The sequence below is a fragment of the Candoia aspera genome, chromosome 6, assembly GCF_035149785.1.
Source record: "Candoia aspera isolate rCanAsp1 chromosome 6, rCanAsp1.hap2, whole genome shotgun sequence".
NCBI classification, from domain to species: domain Eukaryota; kingdom Metazoa; phylum Chordata; class Lepidosauria; order Squamata; family Boidae; genus Candoia; species Candoia aspera.
Window position 1 is genome coordinate 82049909 of NC_086158.1, and position 17154 is coordinate 82067062.

The 17154-nt window shown below is 39.2% G+C and overlaps 1 protein-coding gene and 1 pseudogene across 1 annotated transcript in view; both read left to right on the top strand.

Moving 5' to 3' along the window:
* Positions 1–17154, top strand: part of CDH23 (cadherin related 23) — a 537138-nt gene that overhangs the window by 428208 nt on the left and 91776 nt on the right. Inside the window, exons 29-36 of the mRNA XM_063307837.1 lie at positions 876–1011; positions 3703–4091; positions 4183–4284; positions 5670–5672; positions 9007–9156; positions 12423–12551; positions 14603–14731; positions 16711–16938. Coding sequence (XP_063163907.1) covers positions 876–1011; positions 3703–4091; positions 4183–4284; positions 5670–5672; positions 9007–9156; positions 12423–12551; positions 14603–14731; positions 16711–16938 — 1266 coding nt within the window. The remainder of the gene's footprint in view (positions 1–875; positions 1012–3702; positions 4092–4182; positions 4285–5669; positions 5673–9006; positions 9157–12422; positions 12552–14602; positions 14732–16710; positions 16939–17154) is intronic.
* On the top strand, positions 14273–14379 carry LOC134500584 (U2 spliceosomal RNA; annotated as a pseudogene).

Genomic DNA, 17154 nt, shown 5'->3' on the forward strand with positions numbered 1-17154 from the left:
TATTATAAGGTTATGGTAATGGAATCTTCCAAGTCTGAATGTGCTTCACCCTCCTTCCCTTTATCTTTGTGAGGACTAGGGAAGGTCATGCTTTCTCAAATTACTTTTCTGCCCCAGACTCAGATTTCTTTTATCTGACCATTGCCTTGGTTGCTGCTCTTTGAAAGCTGCCACCAAATTGCAATATTCATTATGATAAAATTGGGAAATCATTATTAATTATGGGGAAATAGTAATGTGAACTCTATTGAATTAGTTATAAATACATTGTCAGGCTCCCTGATCAAATGTTCCCAGAACATCTTATTGAAGTCACATCCATCTTCAAGCAACCCATGTCAGCAGACTGCAAATCACCAGCAGGGAGGGGGAGTTGGACTGGAGGGTGAATCATTTTGTTTGGGCTAGATGCTCCTTGCCCCAAGGTCAGTGGGCAGTAAACCGTTCAAGCCATCTGCTGGCACGAGGAGGAGGGGTGCATACCTATGGGGTTAGTGGAGGGGAATTAGAGGCTGCTGTGATTTTAAACTGCAGAACACACGGGAAATGCCATTCACAACTTTTACCTTGTATCAAACGCTACGCTTCATTAAACAGATAATAAGCAAAGGGTTGTGGACTGTAATTGAATGAATGCTCGAGTGTTCTGGTCATTACATACACGTAAACTCTAATTCTGTATTTGCCTTGATGCCCCTTCCTCAACTTGGTTCTGGATCCAACCCATGATTTAAAATGCATTTCTCAACGGACTAGCTGAAGGCTGTATGCGGGCCTTTATCCTGACGTGCTGAATACTGTATGGTTGCTGTTTCTGCTTTATTTCCATCAACATCCCAGGCAAATAAATGATCTGCATATTTGACATTTCCCAGGTAATAGTCTATGTGGAAGATGTGAATGATGAAGTGCCAGTATTTACTCAAAGACAATATAATCGGCTGGGTTTGCGAGAGACAGCTGGAATTGGAACATCTGTTGCAGTTGTCCGGGCAACAGATCGCGATACAGGTATAGCAATTCCATAGAAGAGTTACATTGGCCAGCCACTGCAATGCTGCTTGGTTTGCATTCTTTCTTAGTGATCCTGTCCTACCTTACCGTTGGAGGAACAGTATCAGACCTTTCTGTATGTATGAGCCATATTATGAGTCCCAAGATGTAGCTCATTCTTGTGCTAAATTCCAGTTCCAGTTAAGTAAAATTATCCACATGTTTACGAACAGAAAGAGTGGCTACTTAACAGCTTTCAGATAGCTTCTTTCAATCTGAGCCTCCTGCCAGGATCCCAGTTCCTCAAGTTGGGGTAAAATCAGGAGTCTGTGTAGATTATATTATGCTAGCTGACAGGACCCATTACATAAATACTATCCAGAGGGTGGTACACTGATTAGTGTTGGTCCCCATCCAGAATTGTAAGGAGGCCTAAGGACCTGCATGTTAATATTTTCACATCCTGTATATTGTTTCTTTGCCCTCACCATCTTCTCTTATCTTGGCCTCCAGCATGTCCAAATAAAGTTTAGTCTGGGAGACATCAACCTGAATTTTGCTAATGCTGCTTTGTAAAATGCTGTGTACATTGATGTTAATAATCAAATTTACATTTTTTCCATCACTTTGGGTACCCAAATGCAATTTGATTCAATATGCATAATTTGCATACTGATTTAAATGTGCAGGTGATGCATTTTATTTCATTTATGTCAATTTACATAATTTGCATCGTGTTACATCATTGCACAGTTGACACAAGACGATGTAACAAGGCAAACTATGTAAACCTAGAGAGGTAACCCCCACCCAATATTGTTACAGAGAACAGCCATGGGCTAAACTGGCAAAAACAATTATAGATCACCATCTTCTACACTTAATCACAATGTTATATGAGAACACCTACATGTAGGGTATACGTGCCAACTTAGGGAGTCTCTCTGCTTCAGTACCTATCTTAAAAGGAATTAATTAAAGGTGCACACTAGCATACTAACTCCAGAAGGGATGTTAATAAAACTGTTGTAAAATGTAAAAGGCCTACCACAATGGCCACCATTAGAATATCATGGGCTTTACTCCAACCTCTCTGTAGGACCAGGTCACACACTTGCGGTTTGTCTCTAAAGTGGCTTTCTCAAAACCCCAGCATCACCAAGAATTGGAGGAGACCATAATTTAGATCTGCAGTTAAGCCTTTCTTGCAAGGGGAAACAAATCTGTAAAGCTCTCATTGGTAGAGTATAAAAATCATAAAACTAGATTAGTAGATTCTGTAAATAATTGTCCATCATTAATCTGAATTCCAAGTCTTTGTTTCTGTTGCTTCAAATGACAGCCAATAACTTCTCAGCTTATTTTCCTGATTCCCAATATTTCTGGTTAATACATTTCAAAGAGTAGTCCATTTGTTTTGAATGTGAAAGCCCCAATTTAAACTTTGTTGCTGTAAATGCTTGGTATGATTCACCCATGGGATTTTTGGCATACAACTAAAGTGAGTCCTTAACCATCTGTTCCAACTGCGTAAAATTAGAGTCTCTAAGTCTCTTTTTTGCTGAGGCAAAAGCAATAATAGATTCCCCCAATGGATTCCTTAAAGAATTAAGTGTTAGTTGAACTCCAATTACTTTCAATTGAATCTTACTTCCTGTTAATTAGGGTTGCTTTTTTGTTGTTTTTGGTTACGTTTAGTACATTTTAATTACTATAATATATTTAGAGGGGTTTTTTTTCCTTCACTGCATTAACTCTATGTACTTCTTTCCTTTGGATTTCATCATTTAAACAAATAGAATTATTTTTTTAAAAAAACCAGAATGCAGTGGTAGAAATTGAGTGTTGTGGGGTAGACTATCCAAACAGGCATTGCTATGGGGTTTGGAGTACTCAGGAATAGAGTGGCAACATAGATGAAGAAAAAGGAAGGAAGTGATGCAAAAGGAAGGAAATGCAGAAAGTGCATCTGGAACATCTGGAAAGTGCAATTTCCTGATAACTGAGACAACGCCAGGGATACAGTGATGCTCTTCTTCTGGAAAATTCTCTTTTTTTTCTAAATGCAAACATCTGATCAGGGGAGTTAATGCAAGTGGAAAGCTAGGAGTTTCAAAAGACCTTCAAACTACAAGCAGTTAGAGCAGGCAGTAGCACCAAGATAAGGCAGAAAGGCTGAAAGAGAATTTGGGTAAAGGGAATTGAGCTCTCAGCTAAGGATTAAAACCTACTATTTGAGCCTTTGAAAATCTCAGTCTTCCTCCAACAGCTGCAACCACGGGTAACTGAGAACCAATCAGTGCAGGTTCATCAGACTCAATGAGTGGAAGTCTGTCAAAAATGCCAGAGTTGTGCTCTAGACTGTGAGCAATCCCATTGAGTGGAGAAATCCTGATCATGCAAAACCCATTGGTTTCTTCAGAATATATCAGTTTGGTAGTCAAAAAGAAACCACAGCTACAAAGGAACAATTGGCAACAAAGAGGATTGGCAGGCTGCAGGAATAATGCAACTAATCCAGACAATGTTGCAACAACACTCAATTGTTATGGAGAACTAAAAGGGCACAAAAGTTTTGGAACTTTGAAGGAATTTTGAACAGAAGTTGGGTTTCTTCACTGGGATTGGTGAACACTCATTTGGGACCCATGGCTTATATTACAACCACCCACATACCTTCTAATCACTTTTTCCCCTCTCCCTCTCTAGGAAATGGAGGTCTAGTGAATTACAAAATCATCTCAGGATCTGAGGGGAAGTTTGAAATTGATGAGAGCACTGGCCTCATTACCACAATTGACTATCTGGACTATGAGACGAAAACCAGCTACTTAATGAACGTTTCAGCCACAGATCAAGCACCACCCCAAAACCAAGGATTCTGCAGCATTTACGTCAGTCTCCTTAATGAATTAGATGAGGCTGTGCAGTTCTCAAACATCACATATGAAGCAACCATCACAGAGAACATCCCCTTGGGTTCTGAAGTGCTACGAGTTCAGGCCCGCTCCATTGACAACCTTAACCAGATCACATACAAGTTTGACCCAAATACTAATACTCAAGCTTTGTCCTTGTTCAAAATAAATGGAATCACTGTAAGTAATTTACTGGTGAATTTCTTTTATCCATGAACTTAATCTGACTTTGGGAATCCCTGGCCTATATATTTTTATTTTTTCCTGGCAGGGTGTGATTACAGTCAGAGGACGGGTGGATCGAGAAAAGGGTGATGTTTACACCTTGACTGTTGTGGCAGATGATGGAAGCCCAAAGCTCGACTCGACTGTGGTGAGCTGTTTTTGTTGTGTTCCTTTCTCTTTGTAGTGTGAGAAGATGAGGAACTGACTATTCTCTCCAAGGATAAGTGTGTCTTTGTTTTCCCTGTGCTTAGCTAAAATTTCAACCTGCTATTGTGAGGCCATTCATCCCCCAGACATGGAAGGTATCTGCTTTGTTTTGGAGATGGGAAGACAGTAAGAAACTTCTAAGATGGTTGTGGAGGAATGGTATATGCAAGATGACTGAAGTTTTCTCTTTTCCTTTCTTTTTCCACTTTAAAGCTCTTGTCACACAGTAACAAGGTTCTTCATGGCTGTGTTCCTGAAGGCACCGAATATCCTTAGAATCACACTATGTTATGATGTACCATCATTCTTAGCTATCATTCATTACTTTTTCCTTGGCTTAAAAAAAAATAACTACTATCTTTTAGCCCTACACCCACCCGCCTATGAAGATTTAGTACATTTTAGTACTTCTTTAAGGCTTTATCGAACAGAAAGATAGTTGGGTTGAATTATTTTCTGTAAAGTATTGATTGATTTACTTTCTTAATCATACACATTTTATACTGGATTTCTTTGTTTTGATTCATATACTTCAGAACTGTTTTTTCCTGAATATCAAGTGATGCGATTTTTATGAAATCGTTCTACCCTTAAAGCATTTCAAACGTAATTTGTGTTTAGTCCAGATATTATTATCTTCCAGGAGATTCTTGTTCACATATTCTATTATTCTTTCCTACATACTGTATGTCTTATTGATAGAATTTTTAGAACTCAGGATGGTTTTCTTCTTCCCATTCAAGAAAACACACACTCAAAACACATGGACTAAAATTATCTTAGAATCTTCTCTTCATAAAAAAGGACAAGATGGCCAATTTCTGTTTTCACCCTACCTTTACGTTTCTTTTTCTCACCTTTCACTACTTTTAACTAAAAATGCAAACATGTGATACCTGCTAACATAAATGCTGGTGTGGAGATGGAGAAAGGGAATATGTGCAAGAATGGTACAATGCGAAGATGTGGGTCTGGGGCCCATATGAAAGGTAGCTTCCCACTTTGGATAAATAATAGCTTCCAGGAAAATAAAGGTTATCATCTGGAATGCATCAGCACACACAGAGAGTGCTGAGTGTTAAGTTTGGTTGAAAAATGTATCAATAAGTGGCCAAAGAGATTGTTAGATGATTAAGGAGAGACTGATAAAGCAACAACCAAGAACTAATCAATAATTTCTTTACACTGTTCATTGAATCTACATCTTTGACCCATGATCATTTTCCCCAAATCACTGAATTTAAGCTTCCTGTTTAAAGGATAGAAATCTAATCACTCTTTATTTCTTTTCTTCTCTGTGTTCAATTTTGTGCTTCTGTCAAATAGAAGGTAAGAATGTTTATTTTCCCATTGTACTCATCCTTCCTTGGCTGCTGTTTTTATGTTTTTTGTACTGTTTTCATTTTTGCAGTTTGCTAAAGGCTTCAATGACTGGTGTGGTGTAGTATGCAGAACGTATTAGCTGGTGGGCATCATTTATTGGTCCAAGGTCTGCAGCCTGCCAGGTTCAAACAGAAATGAAACTGAGCTAGGAGTCAGATAGGCAGGAGGGCAGAGTTGCTTTCAAATACAAATGCCATTATTCTAAATTTCTTTAGATTGCCTTGTATTATGAAAAAGGCCCCCAATCTCAGGAAATGAACTAAACAAATTATTTGTATGTCCATGTGTATTCTTGGAAGGATCCTCCTAAATGCTGGGATTTTATCCCTTAAATATGTTCTTACAGTTCTCCCAAGCAGTAAGTGTGTATGGAAGGATATGTTTCTTTCAGCCCTTCTTCAATGTGAAAAGTCAGTGTTGCGGTACGTAAAAGCATGATGGCACCATCCTGTGTCTTTGATTCTTGATCTAAAAAAGATACTACAACTGAAAAAAGACTTAACAATGGATGGAATTGAGATGGATTAAAGACAGGTTGACTGTTCAAGCAGCTGTTCATTTCAGCAGCTGCAGCTGTTCAGTTCTGAAGTAGAGAAGCAGCTCTTCTAATTTGTGCTGCAAAAATATAACTCACTTTGACAAACAGGGATCTGTACTTCCAATCCTGCAGAGCAGAAGCTTGAAAGAAATCCTTCGTCAACTCTTTCAGACTAGGCCCCACACAAACATCCACAGCAGAATTAAAAGGAGTCAAGATGGCATGCACATCCCACTTTAAAAAGGGGTGGAGCTTCAATCACATGGTTGCAGCCATCTTGATTTTTTTTTTACCTCATCTCTGGGTGCTCTTGCTTGTATGCCTGAAAAGAAAATTAGGTCTCCTTTCCAAAGCTTCCTTTTATCTTCCTAAGAAATATGAGAGGATTACATATAAATGAAAAGAAAGCACTCAGTTATATTTCCCAAATCTAAAGGAAACAAAATGCATTTACATGTTAATAGTCACACTTTTCCAAATTTTCCAGGGTGACTCGCTAATAAAAAATGGTTATAAAAATGCATGCATTAGAGAAAATGGCATAAAAATGCATGCATTAGGGAACACTGCAAATACTTAAAAAACTGTTTACTAAGGGAGATTATTTAGTAGGAGAACTAATCTAGGGCAGTGGCTTGGTCAGTTTTAATTTTCAGTTTCTTTCTAGGAATCACCCTAGATCAGTGTTTCTCAACTGTGGCAACTTTAAGATTCATGGACTTCAACTCCCAGAATTCCCTGGCCAGCGTGCTGGCAGAGGAATTCTAGGAGTTGAAGTCCACACATTTTAAAAGTTGCCAAGGTTAAGAAACACTGATCTAGGGTGATTCCTAGAAAGAAACTGAAAATTAAAACTGACCAATGGATAGCCTAAGATGTACTTGTAATATGTCTTCCAGGAGGCTCCTGCTTATACCAATTTCACACTCATTCAATTTCTAAGGCCACCTAACTGCCAAGCAACTCTGGCCAGTTTACAAGTTGGTTAAAAACATCAATATATAAATACGAAAGAATCAGGATAATAAAACAACCATGCCTGGGGAAGACAAACTCATTGTCAGGCCCAACCCAAGAACAACAAAGAGTCAGTCCATTCAAACTCCAGTTCTTTATTTGCTCACACCATACAGAAAGAATCTTGCCAGACTAAAGCTACTCTAACTAACCTGAGGGGAAATAACCTGGGAAAGGTCTAGGGTGGGGCTATCTTGAACCTCTTCATTTTCCCACCATGGCCTCCCGGGCTGTGCCTCTGCTTATCTCCTCCACCTCCTTGGAATGTGCCCCCTCCGTCCTGAGAACGAATGGCATCGCCAAAATCTACCACACTCATTGAACGTAACTTTCTACTGGGTATATATACCATCTCTCCTGACACGGTGATTATGAGAAAAGCCAGGTCTTTAAGACCTTCCTAAAGGACAGCCATGTCAGGGCCATATGGACCATGGGGTAGGGTAGGGTGGGGTGGGGTGGGGTGGGGGGATGCTGCTTCAAAGGACAGGGACAGGGACAGAAAAAGCATGCCTTCTGGATCCCATAAGGTGTCATTGTTTTATGGGATGGGAGTATGCAAACCTTCTCTGATCTTAGAGGATGGGCAGAAATAATTAGAGGGAAGGAGTTCCACTAATATTGAGGCCCTAAGCATGAATGGGTTTGTAGAGAACCATCAGAACACTGAACTGCACCTGGTGAAGTGGAAAGTCAGGCCTTGGGTGTGGACTACTGCAGACATCGATACATGCAGATATCTGAACATGACCTTTATTGAGATACTAGTTTTAGCAAGGAGAGGAAAAGGTCTGTCACAACCCCTTCCAGTGAAAGAAAGACAAAGAGGTTCTGAGCTTTTCTCCAGAAGCCAGCTATGTTGGCTAATCCTATCTCTGAAGCCTTTAGCCAAATAAAGTCTTATAAATACACCCATATTCTCCTCCTTTGAGTAGGGTGTGTTTACAAATGCAGTTATTTTTAGACATGAGAGCATTTCCTTAGCTACTGGCTGAAAATTATCTCTGATTGATTCTTAACTTACGTCTGCGGCTGTGAAACATCCCTAGCAGCCTAACACTTTAGTGCAGTTATTAAGAGATGGTTCACACAGTACAGTGAAAACCCTTTGTGGCTGTGACAGTTTCATGAACTCATTATTTCTTTCCAAGTATTGCTGAACTCACACCAATTAGTTTATATGATAGCACCAGGGAAGCCAGGTGTGGACCCTCCATATTAAATGAGAAGTTTGTCCATTTGTGGGCTTATTAGAGGGACCCTTACATTAGAATTATTTGCAAGCAGCCAGATTGCTATCCTATCCACCCTTGAAATAAGCCTTGCTGAAACTAGAGTGAATTTCCCAAGTTAAACAAATATTAGATTCAGTTATTACTATTTTTTCAGTCTAAATAAAGGAAGTACTAATCTTTGAAATAAGAGCTCCCACCTTTTGATGTAGTTGATACCTTCAAATGATCCTAAAAGTGTAATAATTTTGCTAGGAAAGCTGTGTGAAAGTGTATGTAAAAGTAAAGTGTTATGATTTGATTTTTAGGGATGGTGGAAATCACGGATTCAGGGGACAAGTTTTGTAGATTTCAGGGGCACTTCAGTTCCGCTGCAGTATATAGAAGCTGGCTTAGAACAAATTCATTGGTAGCTTGTCATCAATTCTCTGTAAGGCTTCTTTGCCTCCAGCCTAAAAAAGTATTATTCATACTCACCTTTTCCACTGGACAGGTTACTATCACCATATTGGATGAGAATGACAACAGCCCACAATTTGACATTACTTCGGACTCTTCTGTGAGCGTAGCAGAGGACAGCCCTGTTGGACGTCGAATAGCTCTGGTTTTAGCCAGAGACCCTGATGCAGGAAACAACGGGCAGGTAGCTGCGACTACATAGCTTCACAATATACAGTTCCTAAATTGTAGCAAGGGGTATTGAAATGGTATGGGTTATCCTTTTTTCCCCCATTTCCTTGATAGGTGCTTTGTTCACAAGATTAGAAGTAAGGATGCTTAGTTTCTGCCTAAAAAAAATGAAGGTTACTTATGAAAAACTGCAGAGTTTATTAGTAACGTATGACTCTGATTATTTATAATCCTGTTTTCTTTTCCTGGTTGTTATAACAAGTTAGTTTCATTTTTATTTCATACATCCTACTTCAGTCTTGTGGTCTTTTCCAGCTAGATATGCACAGTGTTCATGATCACATAAATAGCTGTGAAGGAAGCATCACAAATTTATGAAAAGTGACTTACCCTTGTACTATAAAGATACTTTATTTCCTTGGGTACAGCAAGCTGAGAGTACAAAACTCAATTTATCCTAGGTTACCTGCTCTTTAAAAGTGTCACTCCTGGCTCACAAAATGTACATCTCTAGATGAGAGTCTGTTAGGCTGTATCAAATCTATAGTGTACAATTCCTAGGTGATAGCAAGAGGTAGCTTGTCATATTTTGCTTATTCCACTTATTTCAAGGTCCATTATAATTCTATGTTTTAAATTTATGCTACATTTTAATACTGTGGTTTAAGTATGTATATATGTACATATGTATTTGGAAGAGCAAGGTGCAGGCCCAAACAATCCCCATAAATAGGAATGCACAAACCAGGTGACTTCAGGTCCTCCTCCTGCTGGGAAAACAAGATTAGTCCTTTTAAAACTAAGGAAGATGTCCAGAGAAGCTGTGGGGTTTACCACCTTTCTTCAGCCTCTGATTAAAGAACAAGTTTATTTTCCAGCCCTTAAAATTTTCTAGAAGTGCAAAGTCCAGGAAGCAAAAGGAAAAGATGCTTTCAGTACTGCTGATTCTGTAGAAAAGGGGATAAAAAACAGCCAGGAACTTGAGTGTGATTTTTTCATCTATTTGTTTGTTTAGTCCAAGTCTAAGGTTCTTACTTTTCTGTGCAAGTTAAATTGACTTCGCAAACTCCGCCTTTTATCCCTCTATCAGGATGGGTATGAAGATACCACACGTTCTCTAGAATTTTCTTATGATCTGCAATATTAATTTGAAATATCTAATCAGCCCCTTTCTTTGTAAGACTTTAGGGCAAACAATGAGCTATTTGTAGCACACAAGTGCCATCCTGTCACCTGCCTGGTGCATTTCAGTTCCTTTCTTTCAGGCAGACCTGGAATGTATTCTCCTAATTTCTGTATTCATTTTAACACTTTGTAAACATGTTGATGTTTTGACTTCTTTAAAATAAAATTTGATTTTGTTTATCTCTGATATATTTCTCAAGGAAGGAAGGAAGGAAGGACTGAATCATCTATTCAGACACACCTACATTGCATAGCTAGGAGTAGAACTGTTAAAATTATTTTGCTTTTTTCATTTTTACATGTTAATCACCAGCACAACTTGTGAGATCCTTGTCTCTCTCACACACTAGTGTTGCAGTGTGGACATCAAGTGAAGCACCCTCTGGAAGATAGTGACAGCAGGAACTACCAAACTGCTATTTCAGAGCAGGAGGTATGGCCAGGTTGTGAAGACTCAGAGCTTCTACGAGAAGAAATTTGAGACCTTCAGCCTTCTCCCCTATTGGCTCAGCCACCCACTCAAAAACAAAATACACTAGAATTTACATTAATTCCGTTATGATTTCTGATTGTCATTGAGAAGAATAGATGCTCTGAAAAACCCAAGGTTATTGAATTCAAATAAAGTGTGGTTTAAAAAAGAACTTAATATATGCAGCCAGTTCAGAGATTTCTCTTGAGACCAGATGAAATGCAAAAGGTCATAGACAATATACCACTTGCTCCCATGGGCACCACATTGTTGGCACCAGAAGAGGAGAAATGTTGTCCTGGACTTCTATTCCTCATCCTCCTCAAATACACAAGGTTGAAATGACAACTTCATTCTTTTTACTGGCTCAATACATGTCTTCATCAACACTGTTTCTTCAGTCCATCTGTTCTTCCTTTGAGGGGACTATGTAAAAGCAAATTTCCTGCTGCTGGCGAAAACAGCACTAAATATTTCTGGAGCTCACAGCATTCACCACTGGCCAGCAATGAATGAGTCACGCCCCATCTCATAAAATATAAAACCTCATGTTCTTCTTCCCTTTGGCCCTGTGTAACTTCTTAGTCTTAGAAAGTGAGATAGCTCAGCCTCCATGTAGCTTAGGGCAATGGCTAGCCAGGTGGTTGTTAAATAACATAGGAAAAAACAGCATCTAAAACAATTTCCTCTGGTGCCAAGAAGCTGCTTAACAGCTGACTTAGGACAATGGGCTTGAAAAAGCTGAAAAGAAAACCCCAGATGAAGCTTTTTTTATCACCTCAATGTACCAAAAGGAAGTCCTTTCAATATTAAACAGGAAGCACTCTGCGTTTAAGGTGTGGTACATTTTTTTCCTTTAATTTGCTACCTGAGGTTGCTGTGAACACCCAAAAGTTTCATTCTTAATGGGTAAAATGTTTTCATACACTTCATTTTGAATTCAGAGAATATCTACTGAGTGATATTCATTCCAAACATAAAAATAGCATTCACAAGCTCACTTGTTATCTCTTTAGATTATTTACATATTGGTTTTGCTTCACTATCCAGCCTAATTGAGCCTCATCTACACTTACATAGGTATCCAATATTATTTTTTTCCTAACAGTGTTTTACAAAACCCAGCCTTTATTTTTAGTTGTGTATATACACCGATCCAGTACACTCATACAAAACAACTAAATTCTTGGCTAAGAGTTAGAAGTATAACTGAGGACAGAACTTGGTTTGTCACGCCATAGAAGAAAAAGAACCAATTATACTACAGTATAAACTTGTCACCCTTCTATCCAATGGACTGATTTTCTTCACTTCCTGTGATGGAATGTGAGGGCGACCTTTGAAGATGGGGAAGAGATGCCGCCTAGAGAACGATCAGATAAAAGAGAAAGGGGCCTGCAGCAGAGTAACAGCCAAAGAAAGAAATTCAGGAAGGACCCATTCTAATTACTCAGGCAATAAATAGAGACAGCGGGAGATTTGTACTTTCAGACTTGCAAGATTCTGTTAATGTGGCCTTACAGTAAAGTAAAATTAGGTCAGGTTTCCTGTCTGGTCTACCTGGGAGGGCTGACACTTCCTCTAATCCACCCTTTCACCATACTTTTTATTTTTTTATTTAGGTTGTTTTTTCTCTAATATCGGGAAATATAGGCAGGGCTTTCGAAGTTCGTACAACCAACAGCACCTATGGAGAAGTGTTTGTGGCAAGGCCATTGGACCGGGAACTAATAGAACGCTACATCTTACAGGTAACTGGGAACTGACTGTCATCCAAGTTTTATACTGTGCAGTAGTGCCATTTGCGATGTCCAAGTAAGTAGTTTGGCCTGAATGTGATGAGCCACCCCCTTGTTGCTCTTTAGACTCTGTAATCCCAAGTGTGCCATCTACATATAGCTGAATTATTTTAGTTGCTGATATCATATTCCTATACAAAGGGGGAAATCTTGCATTTTGAATTACAGCATGGAATATACCTTTCATGATGCAGGTATGAAAGACTCAGACATAATTTTGATTGAAAGACATAGCTAAATTATTTGGCAGGTAAGAGTTATGTATTTGTTTTGTAACTTGACTTCCAGCAGAAATTCTAGAAGCCATTGTTGTTACATCTTGTATCAAACTTCTGTTCCAAAGTGGAATTTTATGTGCTCAGTAATTCTATTACCTATACCACAGAGATAGAATTTGTACAAGGAAAAGATCTGGTGTGCAGTCTAGTGTCCTTCTGGACTCATGGCTCCTGCTTGAGGAGCAGGTGCAGATATAGCCAGGAGGGCCTTTGCACACATATTGTGTATCTTGTGTGCCTATTTCTAGATTGGGAGGTGCTGCTTAGGGTTACTCATGCCTTAGTTACTTCCTGATTAGACTATTGCAATGCACTGTATAGGGGGCTGCCCTTGAAGAGCATTCGGAAGCTTCAGCTGGTCCAGAATGTGGTAGCATGTGCAATATTGATCACACTGTGGCATGCCTATCTAACACCACTGCTAGGTGACCTACACGAATTCCCACTGGATCCAATTAATGTACCGGTTGTCACCTTTAATGCCCTACAAGGGCCTTGATTTTAACTGATTTAAAATGTTTATTGTGGTTTTATCTTTTTTTCACTGTTGGTTAAATGGGTGGCCATGTAAACAAGCAAACAAACTTCAGAACTTGAATAAAACAGTTTATTAAAAAGCTAATAAAAGACAAAAACACATTTCTTTTTCTGAAAGGAAGGAAGTGTTAGATGCTGGCACTGATCCAAGTGCTGCTACATAGTGAATGTGAGAAGGGGAAATAATGAGCTGGAATATATGTAGTGAAGAAAGGAGGAAGGCAATTAATAGGGGTTTTTTTCCCCCTCTGTCCTTAATCTGAGGTGAACTGAGAAGAGAAAGTTATTGTGTTTCAATACAAAAGCAGATGAGTGAATCAAGTGATCCCAAGCCATTGTAGGCTCTCTCTTTGGCAGGAATATAGCATGATGGAGTAAAAAGTGAGGCACATAGTTGGAAGCTTCAAAAATGCATTTACGGGGTCTGCAATCAGAGTAAGTCACCAGATTTCAAGTAGTAGAACATGAAGACTCTGCGAGATGCAGCCCAGTGACATACTGTATCTAGTCCAGTATTTTAGTTCTACAGCAGCTAACAGATACCTCTAGAAAGTGCACAAGCAGAGCATGAAGACAATTCCTATGCAGGAGCTTAGTGCTAAAACCCCTCCAATGTTATAACTATGTAATATGAGGGCATTAATCCATTTCCATGGGTTTTTTTATCCCTTTCTTCATTTTCCTCCAGTTCTATTATGTTCTGCTTGAAATGCTGTCCAAAACTGCATAGCAATATTCCAAGAATGATCATGAAGTTGCTTGATACGTGCAATACTATTTTCAATTGTTTTCTTAATAATCCTCAGCATAGAGTTTTCTTCATATCTATATATCCATCCATCCATCCATCCATCCAACATCGCTTCTCGGCCTTTTGGCTAAAATCAAGTGTAGTGTCTGTTCTTATCAGTTTAATATTTGATACGTCCTCTATTTGAGGACTACATATTAAATTGTAAACCACCCAGAGTCACTTCATGCACGATGGGCAGTGGCGAAATTTGAAATATATAAATATAAACATAAATAAATAAAAGTGAAGCACTGGCTTATTTCAGTAAAGGAGTTGAGTCCTGGTGCTGACAGACAAGTACCCTTGTCCTGAGTTGCTCATTTTGCTCACCTTAATAGCATGTCCAAGACTGTAATATTCCATCTAAGTTTCACTAAGTTCCATCTACCTTTCAGATTCAAGCAGCAGACCAAGGTGTCCCAGCTCACAGGAAAGAGCACACCTTAAGAGTCAATGTCCTGGATGTTAATGATAATCCTCCAGTCATTATCAACCAACATGGATACAACGTTAGCATTAACGAGGTAAGAAGTTCTTCTGGTTGCTAGCTTTCTACAGATGGGTTCATGGCCCCGTCCCAAATGAAAATTGCTCATGCTGAAGAAGGAACTGGGTCTGACTTCAGTGCAACCCATCCTTACTTGTTTGTACAGTAGCATTTGAGAATATTGATGAAAAATGTTCTTCATTAAAGGCACTGTAGGTCACAGCTTCCCAGAAAAGCCAACTGAATATAATGCCAGCTAAATAAATGCAAAACAAGGGATATCAATATTTGGTGCACCAAGTTTCAACGCCATATACCCCCTGGTACCCTAAACTTGAAGTTCAGCTGAATGTTACAGGCTTTCTGAGTGCCCAGAATAAAAATTTATGTCATACTGAGGAAAAATCCCTGAGGAATTCTGAGAAAAGCAAAAAGAGTTATAATAACTTATTTTTTCTCTTAGAAGAAACCTAGGCAAGCCTTCATTCAGAGCCCAAAATGATGCAGATTACATTTTTTTTCAATTTCTCTACAGCCATGAGGATTAACCTCTCTCCCTCCATTTTGGAGGAGCAACTTTTGCCTCTCTAATGTTCATGGATTTCTTTCTGGTTAGTTTTGCATTGACCACTCCTGGTACAGCACTGTTCTACCCAAAAGTGGTTGTACTGTTTCTGTAGCTCCATCATATGTTATGGTGTAGAAGTCCCTGATCTAGTAAAGTTTAATTTTTCTTAGATATTTGCTATCCCTTTGCATATTTAAGATGGTCCCCATTCAAGACCAATTTAAAGAAATAAGATTTGTGTAAGCAATACTGTTATTGTTGCAATCCCCTTTCTACTCAATGGAAAAAGTGCATAAGAGATTTGGGAAATGCCACTGTTTGGATAAACCCAAAAAATTTAATTTATTCTAATTATAGCTTGTAAGGTTACACCTTTGCAGAACATGTGTTCCTTTACAGAAATGTATCAACAACAGGATGTTTATAATCAAGCAATGAAACTTAATGAAAAAAACAGATTCTGATTACTGCATAAGGCTATCTTTATATACTTATCCAAAGGAAAAATGCATCCATTTCTCCAAACTTTATCATGCAGTACTATTCTCATGGGAGCATCAGATGGGATCATTCACCATGTGAGCACTCTGAGGAAGCCCCGTCCTCATCAACACTATTCAGATTGATAATACAGGATGCTAACTTGCATGGCTGCTAACACACCAACAGGCTTTTTCCTGCAGTCAGTAACACTGAATGTCTCAATGTCTTCAGGAACTGATGATGTTTGAGCCACATCAGCTGGAATTGGAGTTTAATCAGAGTGCTTGAAAGGAAGCATACTAGTTTGTAGAACACATGAATTGAGCTCACAAGAACATAAGCAGTGCCCTGCTGGATTGGTCTAGCAGTCTGTTCTCTCACTGGCCAACCAACTGCACAAGGATGCCCACTGGTCTCCCAGCAGATGGTCTTCAGTGGTAGTCACACTGCCATTAAGGTTAATAGCCATTGATCCATATGACTTCCATGAATTGATCTAATCCTTTTTCAAAGCCAACCAAGCTGGTAGCCAGCACCACATCTCATGAGGGTTATAAATATATATGTTGAGATTAGCTGAATGTTTGCTTGGATTATAGTTTGACTGGCTTTGCTCTCTACCTGTGAAAAAAGCTGTTGACATTGGCTTACAAAATGAGTCAGAAGTAAGATGTTGTTTCTGCTAGGGCTCTTTTCCCATTACTGTGTCCTATGATCAGGACTCCAGTTTTGGTGAAATGTTCAATTGATCATCTTGAATGGTTTAGGGTTGCCATAAAAATAGCCAGTCTACCATATTACAAGAGAAGTAATCTCATTATTGTAGTATCATATATATTGGCCTTTGTCAAACCCTAGGTTCAGATTTAATGTAAAATGCAGAGTTACTTCTTGTGTGGCCTAATTTTCTTCCCCCCATCCCCCAATTCTCTTGTCTCCCCAACCCCACTGTAATATTTGCACAGAACGTGGGCGGAGGGACTGCTGTGGCGCAGGTACGAGCAACTGACAGAGATAGTGGTCTCAACAGTGTCCTGTCCTACTACATCATCCATGGCAATGAAGAACTGACCTTCCGCATGGATAGAGTGACTGGAGAAATTGCCACCCGCCCATCTCCTCCAGACCGTGAACAACAACAATTCTATCAGCTGGTGGTCACTGTGGAGGATGAAGGCAACCCAGCCCTCTCGGTAGGCAACGGTTATATGAAATTACACTTGGTAATTGGCAGTGCACTTGGGAATTACTGAAAGCACTAGTGACAGGGTCAGGAAGAAGTGGCCATGAAAAAATAAGGAAGATTTGCCTAGTTCAATTTAGTACTGAAACTGGAAACTTGTTTGGAAAATGCTGGGTTAATATATTGAATCCATATTTAAGCTTAACAACCTCTGTGTTATTGCCTA